Source organism: Piliocolobus tephrosceles, chromosome 11 (genome assembly GCF_002776525.5).
Source record: "Piliocolobus tephrosceles isolate RC106 chromosome 11, ASM277652v3, whole genome shotgun sequence".
NCBI classification, from domain to species: domain Eukaryota; kingdom Metazoa; phylum Chordata; class Mammalia; order Primates; family Cercopithecidae; genus Piliocolobus; species Piliocolobus tephrosceles.
The window spans coordinates 100,861,025-100,887,290 of NC_045444.1; the positions used below are offsets into that span (position 1 = coordinate 100,861,025).

At 34.0% G+C, this 26,266-nt stretch overlaps 1 protein-coding gene across 3 annotated transcripts in view; it reads left to right on the forward strand.

Annotated features, from left to right (window-relative positions):
- The window catches only part of VWC2L (von Willebrand factor C domain containing 2 like), a 169,359-nt gene that overhangs the window by 12,523 nt on the left and 130,570 nt on the right, over window positions 1-26,266 (forward strand). For 2 of the 3 annotated variants that reach the window (XR_004229228.1, XM_023217241.3), the window contains exon 3: window positions 14,425-14,554. The exons of the other annotated variant lie outside the window; for it this stretch is intronic. Coding sequence is in view for 1 of the 2 variants with exons in the window: in XM_023217241.3 (XP_023073009.1) it covers window positions 14,425-14,554 (130 nt within the window). In the remaining variant the exon portion in view is untranslated. The remainder of the gene's footprint in view (window positions 1-14,424; window positions 14,555-26,266) is intronic. 3 annotated transcript variants of the gene reach the window in all.

Sequence of the window (26,266 nt, forward strand, 5' to 3'; positions counted from 1 at the left end):
TAGATGGCAGGAATGGAGTGTGCAAAATAGATGGCATATGCAGAAATCTCTAATTCTGTGGCATTAGAACAACAACAACAAAAATCTCTAAAGTGACCGATGATCAATATCATCTAAGGAAGGAATGTTGCAAAAATTCAGATTCCTTCACCTTTCCATCTTAAATTCCAATTTAAATCATTTAAATCTATGTTATTCTAAAGGTTCTGAGATTATCATAATTCTCAGCAGGGTTTGGGAATCACTGGTATAATTCAGCCTTTTCTAGACTGTTTTCTAAGGAATACTAGAATCTTGTTTTCTAAGTAATACTAGATTCTTCATAAGGATTTCAATGATTTTTCATGGTCAAATAAATTTGAGAAATGATGCATTCTTTAACCTCTCTTGGAAATGAGCAGTACACGTTAGTATACTGAGACTACTTGAGCATATTGGAAAGTAGGTTTGTTTGAGAGTTAGTCTGTAGAGTTCAACAGCTGAGAACTCAAAAGTGTGGTGAAAATTGGATTTTAAAGCAGACCCCACCACTTACCAGCCAACTGACCTAGGACATACTACTTTACCTCTTTATGTCTCCATGTACACATCTATAAAAGAGAGATCATAGTAGATAGTACTTGGCATACACCACGTGATTTATAAAAACTACCTGACATTTTTACTACTGTTACTATTAATACTAAACTATATTTAATCCAGAATTTCACAAATTTATGTGACAGTAGAACATTTTTTTTTCTCAGAACATTTATTAACATCTTAAAGTTCACAAAAGTTCAATGAAACACAGTTTAAGAAATATTTTGCTAATGATTCAAGATAGGATAATTCCTTTATTTGATTTTTATGGGCAGTTAATGATGAAAATCTATTTTTTTCTCAGCTTATCTTTTAGTATATATTTTTTTTAGTTCCCAAAATTGTATTTAATGTGATTATTTATGGAAATTTATTAATTTGTGTTACAAAAAACAAGTTAGTTGAAAATGACTTTTTAAAAAATAGTGGTAATATCAATTACAAATAATGGATTATCTAAGACAAGGGTCAACACACTATGCTCCATGAGCCAGATCCAGTTCACAATCCACTTTGTTAATAAAGCTTTATTAAAACACAACCATGCTAATTCACTTACATATTGTCTATGGTTGCTTTTAGAATGTTCCAGGCACTGTATGACCCACAAAATCTAAAATATTTACTATTTGGCCTTCTATAGAAAAGGTTTGCTGATCCTTGCCTAATCTAAAATCAGATATTCTTCCCTTTCTACTTCTGTCAAACTGTGCTGTCACCAAATCCTTCTAACTTGCACTCTTGAAGGTTACAGTCATTTGGGTACTGGTGGTTATCAGTTCTCTTTCGGCAGTGCGTGGTCTCAGGGATCTCTTCTCACACAAGTAAATTTCAAAAAGCCTATAGATTTGCCTATTTTAAATGTATACATACTTAACAGCAGGCATGTTAAGTCCTATTTCTCTGCATTCCTGACTCAGAAGAGTATAGCTTTGCTCTTTGCACTGATGTGGTATAACTTAATAATTTTCCATTTTCTGAAAATTCTCAAATAAAACAGATAAAGATTAATTTTTTATCTTTTTTATATCCCATGTGTTCTCTTTTGATAAGTCAAAAAGTTGTCTTTAATATAATAGATATACTCAGGATTATATTAAGTGAAAACATGTATACATTATTTCTGCTTACTTAGGTACTCAGTCCATTACTACATTTTTAAAATCAGCTTACCTAGACAATCCACAGTTTGATCCCATTAAATAAATATCCCTTTCATATAGAGAAGTGGTAGATCTTGTGGGCTGTACCAAAATACGGAAGACAGAAATCTGACCCTCAAGGTGCTCCTAGTCTATCTAAAGGAATAATACAGGTACCATTGATGACAAGTGGCTTGTGATGACTGCTCTAGGAACTCAAATGAAGAAAGAATTCAGACTGGGCACGGTGGCTCACCCCTGTAAAACCAGCACTTTGGGAGGCTGAGGCAAGCAGATCACCTGAGGTCAGGAGTTTAAGACCAGCCTGGCCAACATAGTGAAACCCTGTCTCTACTAAAAATACAAAGATTAGCCTGGCGTGATGGTGGGTGCCTATAGTCCCAGCTACTTGGCCGGCTGAGGCAGGAGAATCACTTGAACCCCGGAGGCAGAAGTTTCAGTGAGCCGAGTTCCAGCCATTGCACTCCAGCCTGGTTGACAGAGCGAGACTTTCTCTCAAAAAAAAAAAAAAAAAAAAAAAGTAATTCAGTCGTAAGAACTAAAGGAAGATAGCTAAGAGTGGGGGTTTCAATGCATTAAAAGCAGTTTAGACAAAATTGGAAAGTTTGCAAACATAAGGGCAAAGCTTAGAGAAACGGTGTCAACCTGAGTGACAAGAGCATAGGGTATAGAGAGTTAGAGAGAAGTAAGAGTGAGGCGGAAGCATGGGACCAGTTCACAGCATGAATGCTAGGCTAAGGAGCTTGGGTCAAAGTCTGAACTGAGTAGACAGCCACCAAAGGGCTTAGATCAAAGAAGCAACAAAACTAGATTTGTGCCTGAAACAAATACCAATAATAGTTGGCAATTTCATTAAGTATGTTGCACATGCATTTCCTTATTAAATTATTGAATCCTAAAATATTTTCACTCCCATTTCACAAATGAGAAAACTGAGATTCAGAGAAATTTGTGCTTTTGTCTTTGTCTTATAAATGGAGATTATCAAACTTGACAGATCAAGAAAGGTCTTCTAACTCTAACTCTGGTGTTTTCTCTCGTATCTCATCAGCTTTGATTAATTTACTATGAACATTATGCAAGTAATGTGGTAGAGATACTGTAGTTTTCATTTTGGGTGTATATATTTCCTATATTGTTGAATGTGTTCAATTATAAGTCTATTTCATGTTTAGTCCCCTCTTTTTCACAGAAATGTGGCACATTGCTAACATAAGGAAACTTCTTTTCCTGCTCCAGATTTATAGGGCTTGATTGGTTTCATTTTAAAAAGCTCTCACTGTCAAAAGAAGTATGCTTCCAAGGCACAGTCCTATCCACTTAAAAAACAAACTGCATTCTGAATGCAGTGAGGATTGGCCAGGATTATTTTTGCCAATTTAGAGATTAAAAACACAATTCTAAATCAGTGAAATATAAATTTTTAAAAATGAAAATACAAAACTTGTTAATGATTCTTGCAGTCTTAGAAATGCAGACTTCTGCCATTGTAAAAACTCATGATGATTACCAAATGAACTCATGTTTTATAGTGAGAGAAGAGCTACAGCTCTCTAATACTTCACTTACTTTCACTGCATGTTAGCTTTATTGCTCTCTCCTAAATATGACAGAGAAAAAAACAAAATTGTTCAGTGTAACTTTAATTTTCCCCCAACATTAAAAATAAAATCCTGCTAAAATTGCAAACCTTTGACTGCTGAGATGTAGAAAGCTTCATTAGAGACAAAAAGGAGAATCAGAGAATTTTTCTTTTGTTAATGAGACTCTAGGACATTCACATTGAAACTAAAAGATACTTAAATCAAGACTCCAAAAACTGTGAGCTAAAGTTACCCTGTTAAAAATCTGTTTTTGGCAAGATTCTGATTAAAGATTGAAGTTTCATCTCTGTAAATAAGAATCTAATTAACTATCTAAAAATACTGTCCAATGCCATTCTCAATCGAACCACAATTTGAGTGCAAACATTGCTGTGTTTTAGAGATGTAACTCAGATTGCTTTCAAAACTCTGAAAGATGTACAATTGTCCCTAGGTATCTGCAGAGGATTGGCTCCAAATCCTCTCCAATACCAAAATCTGCAAATACTCTGTAAAACTGTAAGATACAAATTTCTTACATAAAATGGATTAGTATTTGCATATAGCCTATGCACATTCTCCCATACACTTTAAACTATTTCTAGATTACTTACAATTTCAAATACAATGTAAATGCTATGTGGTAGTTTGTTATACTGTATTGTTTAGTAATAATGGTAAGAAAAATAGTCCGTAAATGTTTAGCACAGACAACCATCCATTTCCTCTCCAGTACAGTATTTTTGATTCACAGTGGGTTGAATTCATGCATATGAAATCCACAGATATGAAGGGCTGACTGTATCTTTTATCAATTCAACATTTCAAATAATTCATAATGAATATCACTATGCCATAATTTTATAAAAATAAGTTATAACTAATATGCTCCCTTGAGGAATACACAGCCATTGCAAATGGACTAAGAGTGGAGAAGGAAACTCTGTTGAAGTTGAAAGCTATGATGGCAATCATAGTCATGTAATCAGTGCCGCATCATTTACATGTGCTTTCACATATTATATCATTTAGTCGCAAAACAATACAATGAGAAAACTAGAGTACTCTTAATATTATGTTATTAATTCCATCTTGCAAATGAAAAACCCAGGCTCAAGAGGTTTAAGTAACCTGTCCAAGGTAGAAGAGCAAGTAGTATCTCATGCCAGGATTTCAGCTACAAATGTGCTTGTTTCACGTTATCATATAGCCAAGTTCCACTGGGTGACAGCACTAACAATTTTTATATATAGTTACAAAATTATCCCTGCTTCTGCTGTACCTTGTCCCAAAGTTATACACTAAAGCAGAGAGGTTTATCAAGAAAGTACTCAGTCAAGATTTTTTAAATTAAAATATGCTTCCATGTTACTGCCTATAAGCCATCTCAATATATTTTTGTGGAGTGAGGTAAGCTATGAACTAAGCATCAAATAATGAACTATAAATTCAGTAGGAAATTACTGTTTGTACTTTAAAAATTAGAAATATATTTCAATACCAGCAGTTATAAAGCACTTATTATTATTACATTTTAATTACTCTTTCTTCATAACCTGTCAATGTATGACATCAGCAAATAGTCAATGAAGAAAAAATTTCAATTTTTAGAAAATCTTTGCACAGAGACAGTGGCAAAAAAAAAAGGGGGGGGGGGAGTTCCTGAGAAATAATCTGATGGGCACTTCCAATACAAATGGGTTTGGTTGTTCCAGGGTGATAACTCCCATCCCTTAGACCCTAAAAGGCCTTGAATTCAGTGTCATCCACACACTTTTAGCAGGCTGTTATGGCTCTTTCTCTTTTCTGTTATCACTTCTTTTCAGTGTTTTCTGAAGAATAGGCCAGGTCGTATTCATCTCCTATGATTCTTTCAGGCTGTAGAATTCTCACAGTGATGTACTCTTCCCCAACCATATGTGACCTTGTTTTATTGCTGTTGTAGGTGACTGATTCTTTGTCTGATATCAAAAATCTCTCCTTTCCAGTGTCAAGAGAAAAGTTTTGAAGTTATACAGTTGCTCACTTTTTTCCTGTTGCATAAATGGGTGATAAATGTAGCACCTTCAGCAGGAAAATACATGGGTTCTGATGACAGTACTCAGTTGCATTGTCAAGAATGTTTTTTGTACCACAGCCAACTGTCAGTCCAGCTTGTTGGTGAAGGACTAAGGACTGCTGCTTTTCCAGAGTGTTTCACAAGTATAGGTGTGATCATCAAAACCTTGATTTTATATTAAATCCTCAAGCTTTTGTCTGTATGTTTGGGCCCTCCTTTGATGATCATAAAGGCAGCTAAATTATCTTTTTCCTCTCTTAAATATACCCTGGTATTTCCTTGATAAGTATACTGTGCCTACTTAAAAAAAAAAAAAAAAATCTTTGATTGTAAATAAAGAGATATTGTTGCTTATCTTCTCCTTACCTACATTTTTTAAAATTTACATTTATATGTTTTCTTCATATTTAAGGAAAAGCTGCATTTTATTGTCATGAGACTCCTTGAAAATGTTGAGGAAAAATATTGGTTCTTCACACCATCAGTTTGTTGGTATAGGCAGAATAAAATTATGGGTTACCTGCCTTTAAATAGATACTAAAGTATATTTTTAAAACTTTATTTAGGAAAAAAATTATTTTGTTATTTATTATTATTTTTCTTTTGAAACAGAGTCTCACTGTGTTGTCCAGGCTGGAGTGCAATGAGGCAGTCTTGGCTCACTGCAACCTCTGCCTCCTGGGTTCAAGCAATTCTACTGCCTCAGCCTCCCGAGTAGCTGGGACTACAGTCACCTGCCACCATGCCTAGCTAATTTTTGTATTTTTAGTACAGGTGAGGTTTCACCATGTTGGCCAGGCTAGTCTCGAACTCCTGACCTCGGGTGATCCACCCACCTCAGCCTCCCAAAGTGCTGGAATTACAAGCGTGAGCCACCGTGCCTGGCCAGGAAGAAAGTAGTTTTAGGGAAAAAAAACTAGAACACTGATAAAATGTCACTGTTGTGTAGCAACAATGACAAAATTTCAAAAAATGAGTAAACTTTTTTTTAACTTGATAATTAATAATTACAATTGGGTACTTCATCAATGTTTTCCAATCTTCTTATATTTTACTTTAGCTCAGAGTGCATGCGAATAAAAATAGAAAGATTAAATCCAGCAGTTAGGTTTTCTACTGTAACAGTATCATCAGTTATTCTTACAGAAAAGGTATTTGTTTTTTAAAAATATCAAAATTTGTTTTTAAAAATATTTCAACTCTTCTTTTAAATTTCATTTATTGGCGTAGGAGAGATATATAGTTCATCTCAGTATACCTTATATATACTACTTTGTATACGATGTATATTTAATGAATATATTGAATATTTTTTTAAATTAGACATCATATTTCTGAATTGTAGTTTATTACCTACCTAGTTTATTATATCTACATGGGCAAAGCTACATGCACTCTGCAATCATTTCAGTAAAATGCTTATGTTTTCATCAAAAATGAAATGTTTTTTGATAGACACACTGAAAACTATATTCCACAATGTATTATCAAAATACGAACTCCACCAGAAAAAGCCAGAACAGCTACTACTTAACTCATAATGCAGATAATAATACCACGATATACATTTGCTGAGTAACTGAGATGATTATTTTTTAAAAAACTCTGTGCATCTTTTTTTATTATTATTTGCTTCCTCAGTATTAAAATTCTTAAAGAAGTTTCAGCTTGATGTCCATAATTTGATGAGTTACAACCTCAGTGTTCCAAATATGCTCCAATCAATAGAGCAGATCGCTGAAGAGGTAATCACAATCTCATTAGACCAGGAACAGTGAGGAGCATTTTAATCAGTGATGCTATGGGTCATCTTTTAGATGATTGTGAATTTTGGTTAAAACCCATTGGATCAGTTGATTATTAGGTGACATCTGTTGCATGCAAATTACTGGCTACGAGAGTGGCAATGGATGCTAAATACTTTTGCACTTTGTAATTTAATGTATATTTTAATGAAGTGAACAGCGACATTCCTGAGAGGCATCAGCAACTTTGAAACAGAGTCTTCCAAATTTTCATACAGTTTGAAAGTAATGAGATTTGTTCCTTAAAGTGATAAAAATTTATGGCATAAATTATCTCTAAAAGAAGAGTGCTTCTAAAAGCTGTGTTTTTTCCTTTGTGGAAAAGATTAGATTTTAAATACTTGTTTAATGGGAGTTTTTTGAAAAGTAAACAAAGATGTATTTCTTTGATCATTTTCGCTTATTATGAAAGAAATGAAGTACCCCTTGGTCTCTGAAGCCTCTTATCACTTGATCAGAAGGAAACCCCTTTATAGGGTTAGTAAGTATAAACTTGGCTCTTAGAATATATCCCATCTATTTGTGTATCCATCCCTTCAGCTTTCAACAGTATTCACAGGGAACTTTCTAAGAATCGAGTGTTGTTTCTCAGAGTATTCAAAATGTGTGCTGTTGAGCTTTACTCTATCCCATCCTTTTGGAAAACTGACATGTTTAAAATCAGGACTTTTTCTGAAAAAAGATTTTCTACTATACTAAATTGTTGTGCTTAATAAGCAACCATTAAAATTGATACACATTATAAAATGAGACTAGCTTTTTCTCAGATCCTTTAGCAATTCCTCTGCATATATTCTTGGCCAAATTTAGTTAGCACAGTATTTTCTAATGCAATAAAAGTCGATAATCATCTACTGCTAGATAGCCTAGTCAATGGAGTGCTTGAAGATTGACTTACCTGTGATCTGCATGATGAATATTGTGAATTTAAAATTACCTTTGGATGGTGAGTTTATGTGCATTGCCATAATGTTGGAACCCAAATAGTTATTTCATGACTCACAGTCGGAAACCTTTTTCCCCAAAGTGCCCTTTATAATATTTAAATAAGGCACAAACATCTCATTGACTCAAAATCATTTACACGCATAATGAACACAGATGAAGCCGCCCAGAGACATGGTTTAGCAAATAAGAAAACATAGATTATACATAAATGATTATGCATTTTAGTTAAAAAATATTTGTTGAGTATCTATCATGTGCTAAGATGTTTTCTAGGTGCAGAGAATACAACAATGAACAGTATATAAGGAGATTAGAATCTATGAGGACAGGAGCAAATTTACCAAAAAATGTAAACAAATCAATAAGATAATTTCACAGACTGATGAGAGCTCTGAATGGTTGACATGATGGACAGAGAAGATGAAGGGGCTGGATGACCTGAGTCATCAGGGAAGACCTCCCTGGAGAGGTGGCATTTCAGTTGACACCTAGATGATGAGACTTCAGGAAAAGAAAATGGGTTCATTGCTTTTCATTCTTTGATTTTTCCTTAGTGATTTATAATGACCAGTCTCACCATTCACAATTACTCTTTATCTGAGGTTTCTAATAACAATTTTGATTTTCGTCACCTAAACCAATATTTATGAAAGAGTCTCCTTTTGCCCTATTATCTTTACTGTATGTAGCAGGAAATCCCATTCTAATCTAGGGCCAGCTGGAACAGCATTTCGAATTGCCATACAAGGTATGCATTTAGGACCAGGCACAGTGGCTCACACCTATAATCCTAGCACTTTGGGAGGCCGAGGTGGGTGGATAATTTGAGGTCAGGAGTTCGATACCAGCCTGGCCAATATGGTGAGACACCCTGTCTTTCCTAAACATACAAAAATTAGCCAGGCCTGGTGGCGTGCACCTGTAATCCCAGCTACTTGGGAGACTGAGGCAGGAGAATCACTTAAACCCAGGAGGCAGAAGTTGAAGTGAGCCAAGACTGTGCCACTGCACTCCAGTGTGGGCAACAGAGTAAGACTCCATCTCAAGAAAAAAAATATGTATATATGTATTCAGAGATAGCAGAAATTGCTTAAATGGATTTCCACATTAGTTATTTAAAAACACTAAGCTGGAGAAATAACAAATTTAAAACAGATATATTCACTGCTCAAGCCACCTGATATACATATTATATATAAATATATGTATAAATAAATTGGACCTCTAATCCTAATTTCAACTAAAATTTATGAAAAGGTAGTGAGTGACAGGCAGGAATACTAACCACGATAAGACTTAAATGTTAGACCTAAAACCATAAAAACCCGAGAAGAAAACCTAGGCAATACCATTCAGGACATAGGCCTGGGCAAGAACTTCATGTCTAAAACACAAAAAGCAATGGCAACAAAAGCCAAAATTGACAAATGGGATCTAATTAAACTAAAGAGCTTCTCCACAGCAAAAGAAACTACCATCCGAGTGAACAGGCAACCTACAGAATGGGAAAAAATGTTTGCAATCTACTCATCTGACAAAGGGCTAATATCCAGAATCTACAAAGAACTCAAACAAATTTACAAGAAAAAAACAACCCCATCAAAAAGTGGGCGAAGGATATGAACAGACACTTTTCAAAAGAAGACATTCATATAGCCAACAGACACATGAAAAAATGCTCATCATCACTAGCCATCAGAGAAATGCAAATCAAAACCACAATGAGATATCATCTCACACCAGTTAGAAAGGTGATCATTAAAAAGTCAGGAAACAACAGGTGCTGGAAAGGATGTGGAGAAATAGGAACATTTTTACACTGTTGGTGGGACTGTAAACTAGTTCAACCATTGTGGAAGACAGTGTGGTGATTCCTCAAGGATCTAGAACTAAAAATACCATATGACCCAGCCATCCCATTACTGGGTAAATACGCAAAGGATTATAAATCATGCTGCTATACATGCACATGTATGTTTATTGTGGCACTATTCACAATAGCAAAGACTTGGAACCAACGCAAATGTCCATCAGTGATAGACTGGATTAAGAAAATGCGGCACATATACACCATGGAATACCATGCAGCCATAAAAAAGGATGAGTTCATGTCCTTTGTAGGGACATGAATGAAGCTGGAAACCATCATTCTTAGCAAACTATCACAAGGACAAAAACCAAACACCATGTGTTCTCACTCATAGGTGGAAACTGAACAATGAGATCACTTGGACACAGGAAGGGGAACATCACACACCCAGGCCTGTTGTGAGGTGGGGGCAGGGGGAGGGATAGCATTAGGAGATATACCTAATGTAAATGACAAGTTAATGGGTGCAGCACACCAACATGGCAATGTATACATATGTAACAAACCTGCACATTGTGCAAATGTACCCTAGAACTTAAAGTATAATAAAAAAAATTGATAGACTATATAGATGCAAGAAAGAATACATAATTTATAAAGATAAATAGAATTTTCTAATAAAATATTTTCATTAAATAAGTCAAAAAAAGTACTTATAGTTTAATCATAGTAACTATTTGTTTTTGCTTAATCCCTCCAAAATTTATTCATATATTCCTCTGAATTGGCATTATTATCATTATCTTGTATATGCCATTCTGTTACAATCTTTTGATGAATAACATTTAAAATTAATTAAGAGTTTCTGCATTATCAATTTTTTCACAGTCTAAAAAAGCTGGCACTAGCTGATCAATTATTGCATTTAAAATCCTAAGCTAACCTTATTACATATATTTTCTCATTTGTACAACATAGGTGAGTGATGATTATTATTATGCCATTAACTGAGGATTGCAAGTAGTAAGTAATTCGTCTGATATCACATAGGTAGCAAGTGATGGGTTGAGGATTTATAAGCAGATAGTTTAACCTAAGAACTTATGCCTTTAATCAATATGCTGTGCCACTTCTCACAAATAAAAATGCATGCTAAAGTAAAAAGGTTTCTTAGAAAAAGAGTTTTCTTGTATAAAATTTTAGAATGGTATAATCCAATCACCATACTTACCAATCTCTAGCTGGCAAAAGCCATGTACTAGTCATAATTTCACATGTTCTTCTTAAAAAATGCTAGTAGAAATAATTTTTCCAGGTACTTCTTTCAGCATTCTCTGTTTCTCTAAGGATAGCTTTATTCTTTAACCTTTGGTTTTACAGGGACATTTTCAGGTTTAATCTATAGTTTTCAACATGGAACAACCCAATACAAGGAAATCTGTAACCAGCTCAATGCTTAAGATGTAAAGATTTATCCAAAGTACCATGAGTTTTACACTGTAAGTGGGAAGTATTTTTAGTTTGAACTTAATGTCAAAGTAGCACCCTGCACACTCCTAGTAACTTACTGCTGTTCAAGCAATATCTTTTTACAAATGCAGGGGCAGGCAGGGGCAATGGAGAAAGTCAAGTTGAGCAAGAGGACAACAATAGTGCCGGAATTGTAAGATTATGAAAGGAAAGAGGCTTGGCAAGTCTGGAGAGGATGGAAAGGGGTTCTAGTGTGAGGTCGACGGGTTACATTTGATTGAGTGTTTACAGCGGGATCAGAGGGGCACATGGAGGCTTGACACGAGAAAAAGTGCACTAAAGTAGAGACAGATCATTTGTAAAAACAATTTAATGAAAACAGAAGAGGAAGTCACACGCATATAAGAGATTCTGAGTCAGAAAGGGATGGCGTACAGTACGTAAATAAAGCCAAGTTCAGGGCAGGGTGAGAAGCCACCAATGATTAATGTGATGTTTTTATTTTTCTCATTTATGTTTTTCACTATTCAAACCCTCTTCAAAAATCAGGTATACTCTTATCAATAAGCCTTGTGGTCTTAGCTCTTCGTCAGAATATTTCTCAGTTTCCAATGTTTTATTGGTCTTTACTGGATTATTACCTGTTAACGCTTCTCCAGATGCCTGCACATCTACTTACCGGGCTCCAAAGCTTGAAGATGCTGAGTTCCCCAAGAATGCAACCCTTGGGGCCACCTAACTTTGGCAACTACAGTTTTCTAACTCACATTTGTAGAAAGTTAAAAAGCTCTAAGTTTCCATAATGATCTCATTATGCACCAAACACCCAAGTTAATGAACTTCTCTTTCTTAGCAAGAGCATCAGTACACAGAATGGTGATTCTTGTTATCAAGTGGCAGTCCATTATAGCAGTTAGGCTACTGGATTCAAATCCCGCCTTTGCCTCTTACTACCATAGGCCCTAGGAAAGCTATTAAACCTTTCTCAGCCAATTTCCTCATCTGTGAGATGAAGATAAAAACAAGTCTTGCTTCATAGAATTATTATAAGAAATAAGTGAGTAGATATAGGAAAATTGCTTAGTACAATGCCAGTGTTTACATTAGAATGATGTTCCTCATCAGAGTTGGGAATCTAATCATTCAACAAATCTTTCTTAAAGACTATAGTTATTTTGAAGTAAACATTTTGAATTTGAAAATTTAGGATTCTCTTCAGAATTTTTATTCCCTGAATCAGTTCACTAGAGTTGTACAAACCAGCCCTTCCTTCAACAAGAAGGGAACCAGAAAGAATAAACAATGCTAGCTGTGGGGAAGGGATTATACTAGTGGCTTCCTTTTTCCCCCATACTGGCAGTAAATACAGTCCAAGTCTTTGCTGCATTTCAGAAGGCTATGTGAAAATACTGCTTTGTAATTAACCAAGGAAAGGGGAAAATTCTGACAAATTTGCTCGGGAATTTTAGATATCACAATGAGGTTTGCAAAATAAGGAGCAAAAGAGCAACAAGAGTTTCCAGCTCTTATTTGCTAATTTTCTCCATTAAATAATGTACTGTAGGTTCTAATCTTTTTCTTAATTCTCTGAGATTATTTAGCAGAAAAACATCAGAAACATCTCACCGTGAAAATGCAATAGATTTCTCTGAAATCTTTAAACACAGCTCACCACATGGTAAAGACTTTAACTGCACCCTTCAAAAATGTATCGATCATGTTAACAAATAGCAATACTTTACCACAGATCCTATGGCTAATTGTTTTGTTCATACTAAATTTGAAAGCAAAGTAATTTAAGGTTAGGCTATCATTCTCCAAGCAAAAAGCAAAAACAAAATGAATTTTTAAAATAATTAGTTGAAGGGTTGCCATCTACACCTACAGACTGCCTGAGTTAAGAAGCATTGATATTACACAGATTGCCAGATCCAGGGAAGAAATAAGAGCTGACAAGGGTTTTGGACAGTAGTCACTGAAACAAGGGAAGAGGGCTTTAAATAGCACAATTTGCAGGTGAGGATCTGTGGCATCAGATTGGAGGCAGAACTTTCTAAGAACAAATGGCTGGATTTGAAAAGTGTGGACATTGTATGACTTCTGACACCTTCAAATTTTCATTCCAGAATTTTAAACTGCTGTTCCATGAGAAAAGTAGAGATAGAACTTACAAAGGATGAGAAAGTCAGAGGGTGGCCCCTGCTTTAGATTATTTGTGCCATAGGCAGTTTCTAGAAAGGAAAAAAGAAAATTCCAAACACTCTCGGTCGGTAAGTACTGCAAAAACAAATGTTCTTTTCTGATGCTTACTTTTTTTCTCTTAATGATCATTTTTAGTTCCATTTTTAGAGTCTTTGACGCTTACATAGTGGCTTTTTAAGCCAGTCGATTTGTTCATTCATAAAAGCAAGCAGGCAAGATGAAAGGCATTCACGAAATCTTTCAAGAGGCAGTACCTGGATGTTTGGTTCCTAAATGCAATCTTCTCTAATATTCACATTGAAAAATGCCATTTAGAGTCTAAGTTAGCTTGAAAAAGAGTTCACACAAAGGGTACAGATGTCCACTTACCATTTTCTTGCTTCTCAGTAATTCTCCTTTCTCAAGAAGAATAAAATGACAGATGGCAAAAATTATCTTACATGTTCCAGTAGAATGCCTATTTATCAATGAGGTCAGAGCAACCAGTACATCTGGAAAACAAACCAGAAGATGACATATTAGTTATGCAAATATTTCTCTGGAAAGTAGGAACATAAGATATAGGAAAAGTCCTAAACAGGTGCTTTACTTGTTCACAGCATCCCGAGTGCAGGTTGTAATCCACTGTGGCTTGGGTATCTAGGTTGCCTTTTACCGGGGGAGAATGATCATAGACATGGTAAATGGAATTAATACAATAAAGCCAAAATAATAAGCACTGATGTTTTGTCTTCTGACAGCATATGAATGTGCAAGCATTAAGTTATAGGAGAAAAGGGGCTAATTTTAGATTTGTTCCTAGCCCTCTCCATGTGAATGGTGTCGCTGTGAGCCCAGCAATGAAGTTCACTGTGTTGTAGCAGACTGCGCAGTTCCTGAGTGTGTCAACCCAGTCTATGAACCAGAACAATGTTGTCCTGTCTGCAAAAATGGTAAGACTACACTGCATTAGCTTTCAAAGAGGGGTTAGCACAAAATACAAATATCTCACTACTGCACACCATTCAATGCAAGAGCCCTCTAAGATCTGCCTGTGGCTTTCCAATATGGGCATGGCGGATGTATAGTTTTATCCCACCTTAAAGTGAAAATAAAGCTGCAGTGGGTTTATCGTGCAGCTTTCCATCTGGGGAATTAAAGCTGTTGTAAGCTGACTTTGTTGTGATCCCTATGATTTCGTGTTGATTTAAAAGGAGGATATTGGAAAGAATACAGTACCATCCTTTTGTAGTGACTGCATTCCTCTCTTTTGTAGAGCCAATGAAGCAGTTCACCCCATTTTGTGGTACATGACCCACGATATAGAGTAGGGTAAAAGCCAGGTATTTTGTTTTGAACGTAGATAAGACCTTAGGTTTAAAGTTAAATATAAAATTCAAGAAATAGTAAATAAAATTATCAATGCACTTAAATTGGAGTAATAAAAATTAAACAGTTTAGGGCTTTTATTCAAGGTTTTTATTATAGTGGAACTGTTCTCTCACAGTAATTGCTACAGAGGGAAACTTCTTTTATTTACAGCATTATAATTTCCTTTTTGTCCCTCATGGAATGGAGAGGTTGAACCAACTATAATATCCTAATCACCCCAAATCAACATGATGCTGCAGAGAAGACAATGTAATGCTATAAACCCAAGACAGACAGTGCATCAACAGAGCCAAAAGCACACTTTGCCTTGTGACCATGTACTACCAAAAAGGAAAAAATAATTCTTTACTAGGCCACATTCCACAAATGTTCCCTCTGTCAATAATATTGCTTGAAAAATGGTTCTAGCCCCTAGTTAAGATAAGCTCACTCATTCTCATGCTAAATTCCTATCCCTTTTCTTGAGTTGGCAGTGGCCATCTTTCTCTGTTATTTTTTGCTCTGAATTTGGAGCTCACTTACTAATCTTTTCCTTTACAGAAGGATAATTAGTAAAAATAAACAGAAAGGTATCTTTTATCTTTTACAAAAGATTAAAAAATCTTTTTGAAAGATTTTTTAAGTAGCTCTGGTTGTTTCTGATAATTTTTTTGTGTTTTGGTATCTTCCAAAGGACTTATTAAAAACCTTTGTGACATTTTCCAGACATAGATTTTGCTATTTCTGATCATAGAAATCCAATAACTTGAATATTAAGTTGTTCATCTGGCTTCTCTTTTTCTTCTTATTTCCTTTCTCCAATCTACCTGTCATAGTGACTGTCTCTCTCACCTAGCAGGAAGAAATAACATTCCTCAAGTTCTATCTCATCTAACATAAATATATGCAAAGATATTAAATTTAAGACTTCAAAATTTTAAAGGGACTGAAGAAACTGGAAAAGATACAAGAAAGAACAGTAAGATGATTTAATGGTTGAAAAATAGGACCTATGGGGACAGACAGAAAGAGTTAGCCTAATTTGTCCTAGAGAAGAGATGGCTCAGGTGAGACCAAACTGTCATAAAGTATATGAATGGTGAGTCTAAAGTAGAAGAGAAAGTGTTATTTTTCATTTTCTCCAAGGATAAAAGGAAGAAAAACTCAGCTACCTAATCAATCTTTAAAAACTGGATTGACAGGTCTTGGACTGAAGACCGCATTTTTTTTTCTTTTTTCCCTTAGAAACAACTGTGTGAACAAGTCCTTGAGGCTCTTTCCTTCCCCAGGTGGCTCTGGTTAGCTTTGTCTCACTTTTAGCTTTGTCTCACAATTATGGTTCTAGTTAAAATGTCTTGTCTAGACACTTCCAGCATACTCGTAGAATTAGAACATGTAATGCATATGTTTAAAATATAGTTTTTACACATGCATCTATCACATCCTTCTAGCGATCCCACACTAAAGCCCATAATGTACCCACAGTTAATGTCTATGTCATATGTTAAATCAGCCACTACAAACTAGTCACACTTAATTTGATGTCACCCAAGATTATCCTTTTCCTCTCAATCATGTCAGAGTAGAAATTTTTCTCCAAATGAAATCCTCTTTGTACAAAAGTGTATAATGAATAGACTTTACTTGTTCAATCAGTTAATTAATTAGTAACCACTGGTATTTCTGATAAATAGATGCTAAGTACACGGTATATTAGTTAAGTTTTCTGATTTTTTTAAATCATGAAGCACTATGAAATGGCCACTTCTGTTCCCTCTTGGTACTTTCAAACAAATTTTCTTTTCTTAAATAAGGGAAATGAATCTGAATTTAAATTAGTGGAAGGACTGTAATATAACATTATGAGATGTTATCTTTTTGTTATTAAATGCCGCTAGTTAGTCACAAATGCCCCAAAACTAAAGTATAATCATTGCCAAAGAAGAGTATATCAAGAACCACTGAAGACTCCTATGATCACCAGTGGTACCAATAATTTTATTGAGAAGACAGACTGAATCCCAGGTTTTGTTGACTCTCATTCTAAGCCTAGCCCAGAAAAGAGAAACAGATGAATGACATAGAGAAGATTTGAAGGGAAAATAAATGTTTATTATGACAGCATAACTGGAATAACTTAAATTTCCAACACATGATTTAAGTCTATCTCATTATATATGGTTATTAACTATAACCATAATAAATATGCCCATTATAGTGTAAACTATTTTAAATATAGTTGCTATGCTCATAGATTTTTAAAAAACAACAATAAGCTAAAAATATATCCTATGGATTCAAGGTAGACGCAATGAATTTTAATTTATAAACAGTCACAACATTTTCTATATTTTCTTAAATCTTCATAAATGGTTGTTTTGGCGGGCAAGTAATTTTCAGTTTGCATAAATGCTGATTACCTTGGCTGTCAAATACTTTTTTTCATATTAAAATTGATTTTTCTCCCTTCCTGAATTACAACTTGCCAAAAGCACAAGGCATTAAAGTTATAAAACTTTTAAAATATGATATAAACTTTATATTAAAGATATAAACTTTTGAATGTGATATAATCCATCACACCTAACCCTATAACTCCACATTCAACTAACATAGAAATATTTGTTTTGATATTTAAGAACAAACAAAACAAAGAAACGTAACAATATGTACATAGTTTTTCTGTAAAACAGTTTACCAATGAAAATAAACAATTATCTTTAGAAATAAATATTTTAATATTATAAAGTGCAGGGTAATCTACTCCCTAAACAGTGGTACCATGTCTTTATTCTTGATAATATAATTTTAAGAATAAATTTAAGAACAAGTATTTCCAGGAATTTTATCTAATTGTATAGAGAGTTTTAAATTGTCTTGTCTCAGTGATTACCATAAACAAGATTTTCAATGGTTATCAATGACTATACCCAAACTATAAAATATACAGTAATCTATTCATATTAAAATTAGTTTAGCACCAAGAATAGTCTATCAATGTAGCCTGAATAAAATAAAAACACTAAGGAAAGATATGAATGACTGGACAGAGTCTATGTAAGACTCATAATAGGAGGAAAAAGATGAGAGTAATTTTTTATTTGGTGAGAATTGGGATTGACATAGGAATTTATTGTTTCTAAAAATATTAAGCATTTGTTTCTCTTTCCTTTACACAGCTCCAAGAGCTAGCAATACAAATGCCTTCCTGAAAAATATGACATTTTCAGACTGTTTTTCTTTTCCTAAGATTGTGTTACTTTGACCTATCTTTCAGCCCCAGGCCTTTCCATGTGAATTAATGAGCACTCTTTATGGATTTTTGTTTTTATGGTATGAAAAAAATAATTTAGCACAGCATCTGTTTAAAGAAAACATTATGGCTTGGAATGTCACAGAAATATTTCAAACATTTGGAAACTGACCATAAATTTGACTAGTAATGTGGCTATAAGTATACATTATATATATATATAATTACATATATATATATATATATAGCTAAGAATACCCATCATTTATTTTTGTATGTGAATTAATATTAATTTCAAACTCTTGCTCTGCAGCCACTCATTCTTCAGTTGTTCATACATGCTAATAGTTTTGTCCCAAGTCATTAAGAATCCATAGTTATAGAATGCTGAATCTCTGCATTAAAAAATAAAATATGCAGTCAGTTATCAAAATATTTGATCATTGGAGCATCCAAATGACAGACTGCATTTTTTACATTTCATTAGCTGGTATGCCAGTGAGTTCTGTGTTTTCACTGGAATATACAGTCAGTCATTATTCCAGGCTCAGAAGGAAATGCTACTCCATGAAAAATTTGAAAAGACAGAACGCTCCTACAAAATCCTGTATACACATTAAGTTTTCAGTTCCTTTCAACTAAAAGTCACAAGCCTTGTTCAAATATTTAATTCTATGTCCCTCACACTCTTCTAGTTTAGTAGTGATGCAAAATGGCAGAAAATAAACTAGGCAAAAGGGCAAATATTAATAGAAAAGAAGAGGACAACAAAGGGGATGAGCCATGCACAAATAAGAAAGAGCCACCCAATACCTTCTAAAGGTCCTTGGGAGAACATATTTGCCAAAAAAACTGTTAATATCTCTAATATACAAAGAGCTCCTTAAAATAAATGAGAAAGGAAAACAATTCTACAGGGAAGGACACGGGCAAAGAGCAAATAAAGGAAATTTACATAAGAAAATGAATCATCTAATAAATATATAAAACTATATAATACATAATCACCAAAAGGATAAGGAGATAGAAATTAAAACAATAGGAAGCCAATTTTTTATTGATGATAATATGGGATTGATGGTGCCTCATATCAGCAAAAAAGAAAGAGTTGAGAAGAGTTAAGAAAGAGTGGAGAAAATGTTATAAACTTTTAAAAAGACACTTTCTTTCAAAATGTTTACATCACTGAAAGTCAGCAGTTTCACCTTTTGTACTTTGTCCCACATTCACGCCATTTTAAGAATGAGAAGTTGGTAGAAAACCTAATAATTCTTCACTGGGGTAATTAAATAAAAACAGCCTTTTAAAAGACTACTGATATTTTTTACTGCCAGGTAAAATAAAGCAAAAACTATATACAAGAATACATATCATTTTGTATGTAATGTAATGTATACTATATATATCTAATGTGTACATTTTGTGTTACATAATTTAAAATAAGATAAATATGTATCTTATAATAAAATAAAAATCTTATTTTATTTTATTTTGAGACAGAGTCTAGTTCTGTTACCCAGACTGGAGTTCAGTGGCATCATCTCGGCTCACTGCAACCTCAGCCTCCCAGGTTCAAGTGATTGTCCTGCCTCAGCCTCCCAAGTAGCTAGGATTACAGGCACCTGCTACCATGCCCGGCTAATTTTTGTATTTTTAGTAGAGAGGGGGTTTCACTGTGTTGGTGAGGCTGGTCTTGAACTCCTGACTAGTGATCCTCCCACCTCAGCCTCCTAAAGTGCTGGGATTACAGCCGTGAACCACTGTGCCCAGCCAGTAAGATACCATTTTAAATAGATATTGAGTTTGTATGTGTAAAGGAAAAAAGGTAAGTGGCTACATAATAGAATGTTAATAATGATTCGATGATTAGTTTTAGGCAGAAATGAGAAGGTAGAGAAAAGAGCTAACTTCTTTAAAACATTAAATATTTACAAATTAACAATAAAAACAATAGCAAGATGTGAACAGGTAGTTCACATACAAAATACAAAGTTTAACAAAATGCAAAAATTATTATCTCACTAAAAAATCAAATTAGATTATTTTTAAACCCCTTTTTATTTTTGCATGTTGCATTGATAAAGTTCTGAAAGAATACACACCAAATATTTAACAGTAATCCAGTGATTAGAAGAGGAAATAAGAAGTGGAAGTAAGAATCTAGAATCAGGGAAATTTTATATTTTATTTCACAGGCCTCTTTGTTAAATAATTTTTACAAATCTATATTTTTATAATTTAAAATATTTTATCAAACATTTGAAGAAAAAATAATCCTAATTTTATTGACATTTTTCTAGAGAAACGGCAAGAAAAACGCTTTCTTTTTTTAAATGGTGTATAATATTGATACAAACCAAAGATTGCAAACTGAAAAAATGAAGCTGAAAAGCTACCTTGCTTATGATTACTAACGGGGAAATCTTAAATAAAATACCACTACAAAATCCTCCATCTAAATCTCTGAGTTCTAGATTTTACAGAGGAAATGCAGTTCATATATTGTATGATACATTACTAGTGGTCTAGGAAAGCATTCTTCAATTAATTACATGAACATTTCTGCAACAAAATATATAATAATGATACTAAGGAGACTGGATAAATATAATGAGTCTAATATCATCTCAGGTCAGGGTTTAATCTCACCTGAGTTTTTCTATCAAAGTCATGAAAAGGCAGGGCGTGGTGGCTCTCGCCTGTAATCCCAGCACACTGGGAAGCTGTAGTGGGCAGATGACAAGGTCAGGAATTCGAGACCAGCCTGGCCAACATGGTGAAACCCAGTATCTACTAAAAACAAAACAAAACAAAAAAAACAAAACTGTGTGTGGTGTGTGCCTGTAATCCCAGCTACTCAGAAGGCTGAGGCAGAAGAATTGCTTCTACCCGGGAGGCAGAGGTTGCAGTGAGCCGAGATCACGCCCTTGCACTCCAGCCTGGGTGACAGAACAAGACTCCATCTCAAAAAAAAAAAAAAAAAAAAAAAGTCATGAATAAACTGGATTTTCAGAGGTTATGAGAAAGGCATTGTATATTTTGTTAGTAAACAGAAGCTAGCAGGAGATTAAAATAATTACACAACCTAACCAACTGGGATTTAGTAGGGATCTGCAAAGATAGTTCAATATTAGGAACCCTGTTAGTATAATTTACATTGTTAGTAAATTGAGGAGAAAGAGCAGGTTATCATTTCTATAAAATGACATTATACATGAATACGTAAAAAGTAGTGACAAATATTCTTGATAAAACAAGACTGAAGTGGACAATTTTTGCATGGTAAAAATATATCTACCTCAGCCTAAAAGGCCAGAATTATGTTTAGTAGGTAAACACTAAAGACATTCTCCCGATAAAGTCAGGTATAGACAAGGATGTCTGCTATCATTTTACATTTCAGATAGATAGATAGATGAATACATTCATACTAGCTAATGTAATTAGAAAAGAGAATTCAGAAGAGGAAAATTAGAAAGAAAGAGGTAAAAATGTCACTATTTGCAGATGATATGAGATTGTATTCTTGAGAGCCCCAAGAAAATTGGCAAAAACTACTATAAACAAGAGAATTTAGTGAGATAACAGTACAAAATGAATGTGCAGATGTCAAAACATATATACACACACACACATAAACATATAAAATATATGTATTAAATATATGTATTTAAATATATGTATTAATATATGTATTCAACATATATGTATTACCGGAAAACTTTGGCACTAGTGAATGATGCAGAGATATCAATAAAATGTAATAGAAAGTTTAACAGACCTAACTACATATGAAAATTTGGTATGCGATGAAGTTGTACTTCACATCAATGGGGGAAAGCAGGTTTGTAGAACAAACTGTGCTGGGAAACTGGGTAGTTAATCAGGACAAACAACTTCATACCTACTTTATCCCATAATTCTCATATAGAAAGAGCTCTTAGAAATTGATTGTTTTAAAAAGATCAATGACTCTATTTTTAAAATAGGCCAAAAACTACAAAAGACATTCCAGAGAAAATGAATAAACATTAATTTGGGAGGATACATATTTCAAAAAAGCCACAAAGTTTATTAAAATCATTAAAAATAATAAGGAAACAAATCAGGTTTCTAAATGTAAAAACTCAAAAGTATTAGGTTATCTAACAATAAATTAAACAGAAATTCTATATAATTTTCTATGGGATGTAACTTTTTAAATAAGCTGACAAAATAAACATTTCTTGTGAAAATTTTAAATACATGAAAAAATGCATTTGGGGCATCGGAAAATTCAACCTACCAGCTGTATTAATATATAAAGTGTAATTTTAACCAATGTGCTATTGGAACAGAAATAAACAGAAGTGACTAGAATCTAAAAAAGTATCCCATGTGTGTATTACAATTTAGTACACAATTAAGGTGACATCCAAATATCTGATGAAAGAATGTATTGTTCTAGAAAAGTTCATTTTTTTAAAAAAAAGAGGGAAATTACATTACTACCTTACCTATTATATAAAAAGATAAAAAAATTTAAGTTGGATTAAAATTATAAATCTAAAAAATAAAATCATGAAGGTATGTTGAAAATACTGTAAATATTAATTTGTTCTGAGAATAGGGAAGCTCTTCCTAATCATAAAAGCAAATAGTTTCTGAAAGAAAAAATGTATAAGTAACATATAATTTCCTCTGTAAGTTTTTTCACATATTAAAAGAAGATTGCTACCATGCTGAGTAGTTAGGTTAAGAAAGAAAAATAAAAAAATATCAATAAGATAACATCTAATTTAGGAAAGGTAAAATGTAGCAAGCACTCTCACATAATACTGGTAAAAGTATAAATGATATATGCTCTCTGAACAGTAGTAAAAATGTATGAACCTTTAATGCGGCAATGGCATTTTAAAAAATTGATCAAAAATAATGAGGTAAGAATTTTAAATGATGTGTATGGATATAGTTGTTATAAAGTTCTTTGATAATAGCAACGACTTGGAAAAACTGAAACCTAAATATTTAAGAATGAAGTGATTGTTTAAAGAAACCACAGTATATCTATATGAACTACTAAGAAAGCATTTTAAGTAATATTATAGAAAAAAAAAAGCATTTCCCTCACAACTATGTTTATAATATTAAACTAACGAGCCAGAAACTATATATATGTACATACATATATATGCATACATCTTATATGTACATATATATGCATATATATTATATGTACATACATATAGTTATAGGTCATATATAGAGAGACCTATTTTTAGTAAAAATAAAATACACATATAGGAAAAAGACTAGAAGGAAATACTTCAGAATATTAGTACTGTTTAACTCTATATGATATAAATCTATATGCTAATAATTTTTATTTTCTTCCTTTGACAAGCCTGTATTTTCTAAATTTCCTGCAACAAGTCCATATTATCCTTGTGATTTAAAATTACTATTAAAAGAGAAAATAGAATTTATAACAAAGATGATGTAATTATTTCTTTTATTATAAAAGCAATCAAGAGCATGTTCCTTATTAGAAATTATACTATGACTTCTTATTAAAATTTGTACTCTATAAACTAATTAACCAACAAATAATTTCTGCCACTTGACTTTTCAACACCTGTAACTATGAGATTCTTTTCAAAGCATTTAGAAAGCCTCATTGACCACTTTATGCACCTATTAGGGAAATTGCTGAAATATTCACTTAAGTATATCCATTTACATTTTTATGGAACTATGTGAAAAACCAGCTTTTTAAATTTGAGAATTGGGTACAAATTGTTCACCTTAATTTAATATGTTCTCACTTCTTTTTAGGTAGACAATTAGTGATAAGCATAACAGACATGAAACAAACACACAGAACATGAAACATTTTCTAGCAGCTGCACACATACGTTGGCTGCAGAGCCCCTGAAGCAGTTCATGATGCAAGCATGTCCTATGAAAGGCAGTTTCAAAGCCTACATCTGTACAACTGAAGGTCAGAATTATCATATTCTGATAAACTAGTTGTCAAAACAGAGTAATTATAAATAGCTATTTTAATAAGCCACAAACAATAATTTCCTATTCCTTTCATAAAGCTTCCTCCAAAATATGAAAGAAAATATTTATGTTTATGTTCTCTTATATCAACAGGATTCCCTCTTAATTCATCAGCAAATTAGATTTTAGAAGTATTACTTTACAATGTTGACACAATAAAAATTAATGCCACATTCATTTCCTGCTAATCATGCCGTTTCTAGAATTATCAGGGCTACCTGGTCTTCGAGAAAATGCAGAAAGGAAGGCTAATGTGCAAAATTTTGAACGTTTTCTGTATTTCTCACTTAAGATATGGAAAATACTTGGGGACTATTTTTTCCCTATGTAAATATTTGAAATGTTGAGTCCAGTCCCCTGACAAAACACATATTTTCTCCCTTGAAAACAGACACATTAGGAAGTTGCATGCACTTCTTTAAGAGGTATGCAGTACTTTAACGTTCAGTACCCCACTCTGCAGGAAGCTTGAGAGACTGATGGAAGGGTGTTGAACACATACATATGGAAATGTTTTCATAAACATTCATATAATCTTGCAAATAATCAGACTCAAAAACAGTAGCAAGGCAGACTGTTGAGTGTATCCCTGAAAATTATTCTTAAACTTCCTTCCTGTCTCATTCTTGAACCTCTCTTCAATTATGGTTTTTATAGAATATTCCTGTTTTCTAGGATTGTAGACAGACTCTAATAAAACACCTCTGTGAAGTGTGCGTGGTAGAAAATGGGAAACTGGGATCACCTTGGAAGTTGGATATAGTTTCAGAATTAAATGCGGTGGGGTCTGACTGGGATGTCAAGGCATTCACTGTTGCCAAGATTCATGAATACCTAGAAATATCTCTCCAGAGAGGTTCAAACCGCTGGCTATGGGAGAGCCTCACTGAAAGTGCAATGCAACTCCTCAGTCTCAGGAGTGGTGAGTCTCCAGTCCACAGCGACCCCCAAGCTCTTCTTCACAGAGCCCAGACATCCATCTCTCTCTCAGAGGTACCCAGAGATCAAGTGGTCACTGCTCACCCTGAAGGCACAAATTAAGGCACACAGCCTAGCTTCATCTAAACCTCCTCTCTGTTGTAGACATGCTAGGAAGTTACATTCACTTCTTCACTTCACATCAGCATTGGGATGTAATACCCTAAGCTTTTCAGGGAATTGGAATCCCCGTGCAAACTGTGCCCTACCGCCCCACCACCATTCCCTGCACAGGTTTGTGTAACCTTTGTGCAGGCTGACAAAAATAAAAACAAAGCTGTGGTGTGTTCTTCATCCTTAAATGTAAATGCCTTCAAAAGACTTCAGGCAAGATGAGCCTAGAAGGCCTCTAGGAGGTTATCCCTCTGTATTCCTCAGAAGTTTTACACATCCGGAACAAGAGACTCTAAAGTTCAGATTCCTCAGGCACAGAGTCTCATATTCCCCAGTCTAAACCTTCTTGGGCCTTTGCATCTCCACATCATTGTTGAAGAAGGAACCCCAGAACTCTGGGTGCTCCTGAAAAGATCCTAACCCCTCCTGTCCCAACAGCCACTGTCTTACCCTCGCTGCCTGGCTTGGAAATCTTAGGACTGATCTTGTGATGCCCTTTTTCCCTGCTTGTCTTGGACCCTACAAGAAGCTCAGGACCACCAGGGCATCCCTCAAACCCTGGACTGTGATCCCCATATGGTTCTATGAGCTGTGAGTTAACAACCCAAGTCACCACCGACCACTCCATTTTGCTGCTTTATTGTTCTCCACCATACCTACATAAATAACTATGTTACCTATTGACTTGCTGGTCTCCCCTCCTCAGGACACAAGGGTAAACCCCATGAAAGCAAGGATTTCTATCTATTTTTTCACAGTTTTATTCTTACTATGTACAACATATTGCAGATGCAAATATATAAGTTTGTGAATAAATGAATCCACGCACACCCACATTGTATCTTCAATATAGTTGTAATTAAATAAGAAGTCTGATTATTTGAGCTATTTTTAATTACCTTTT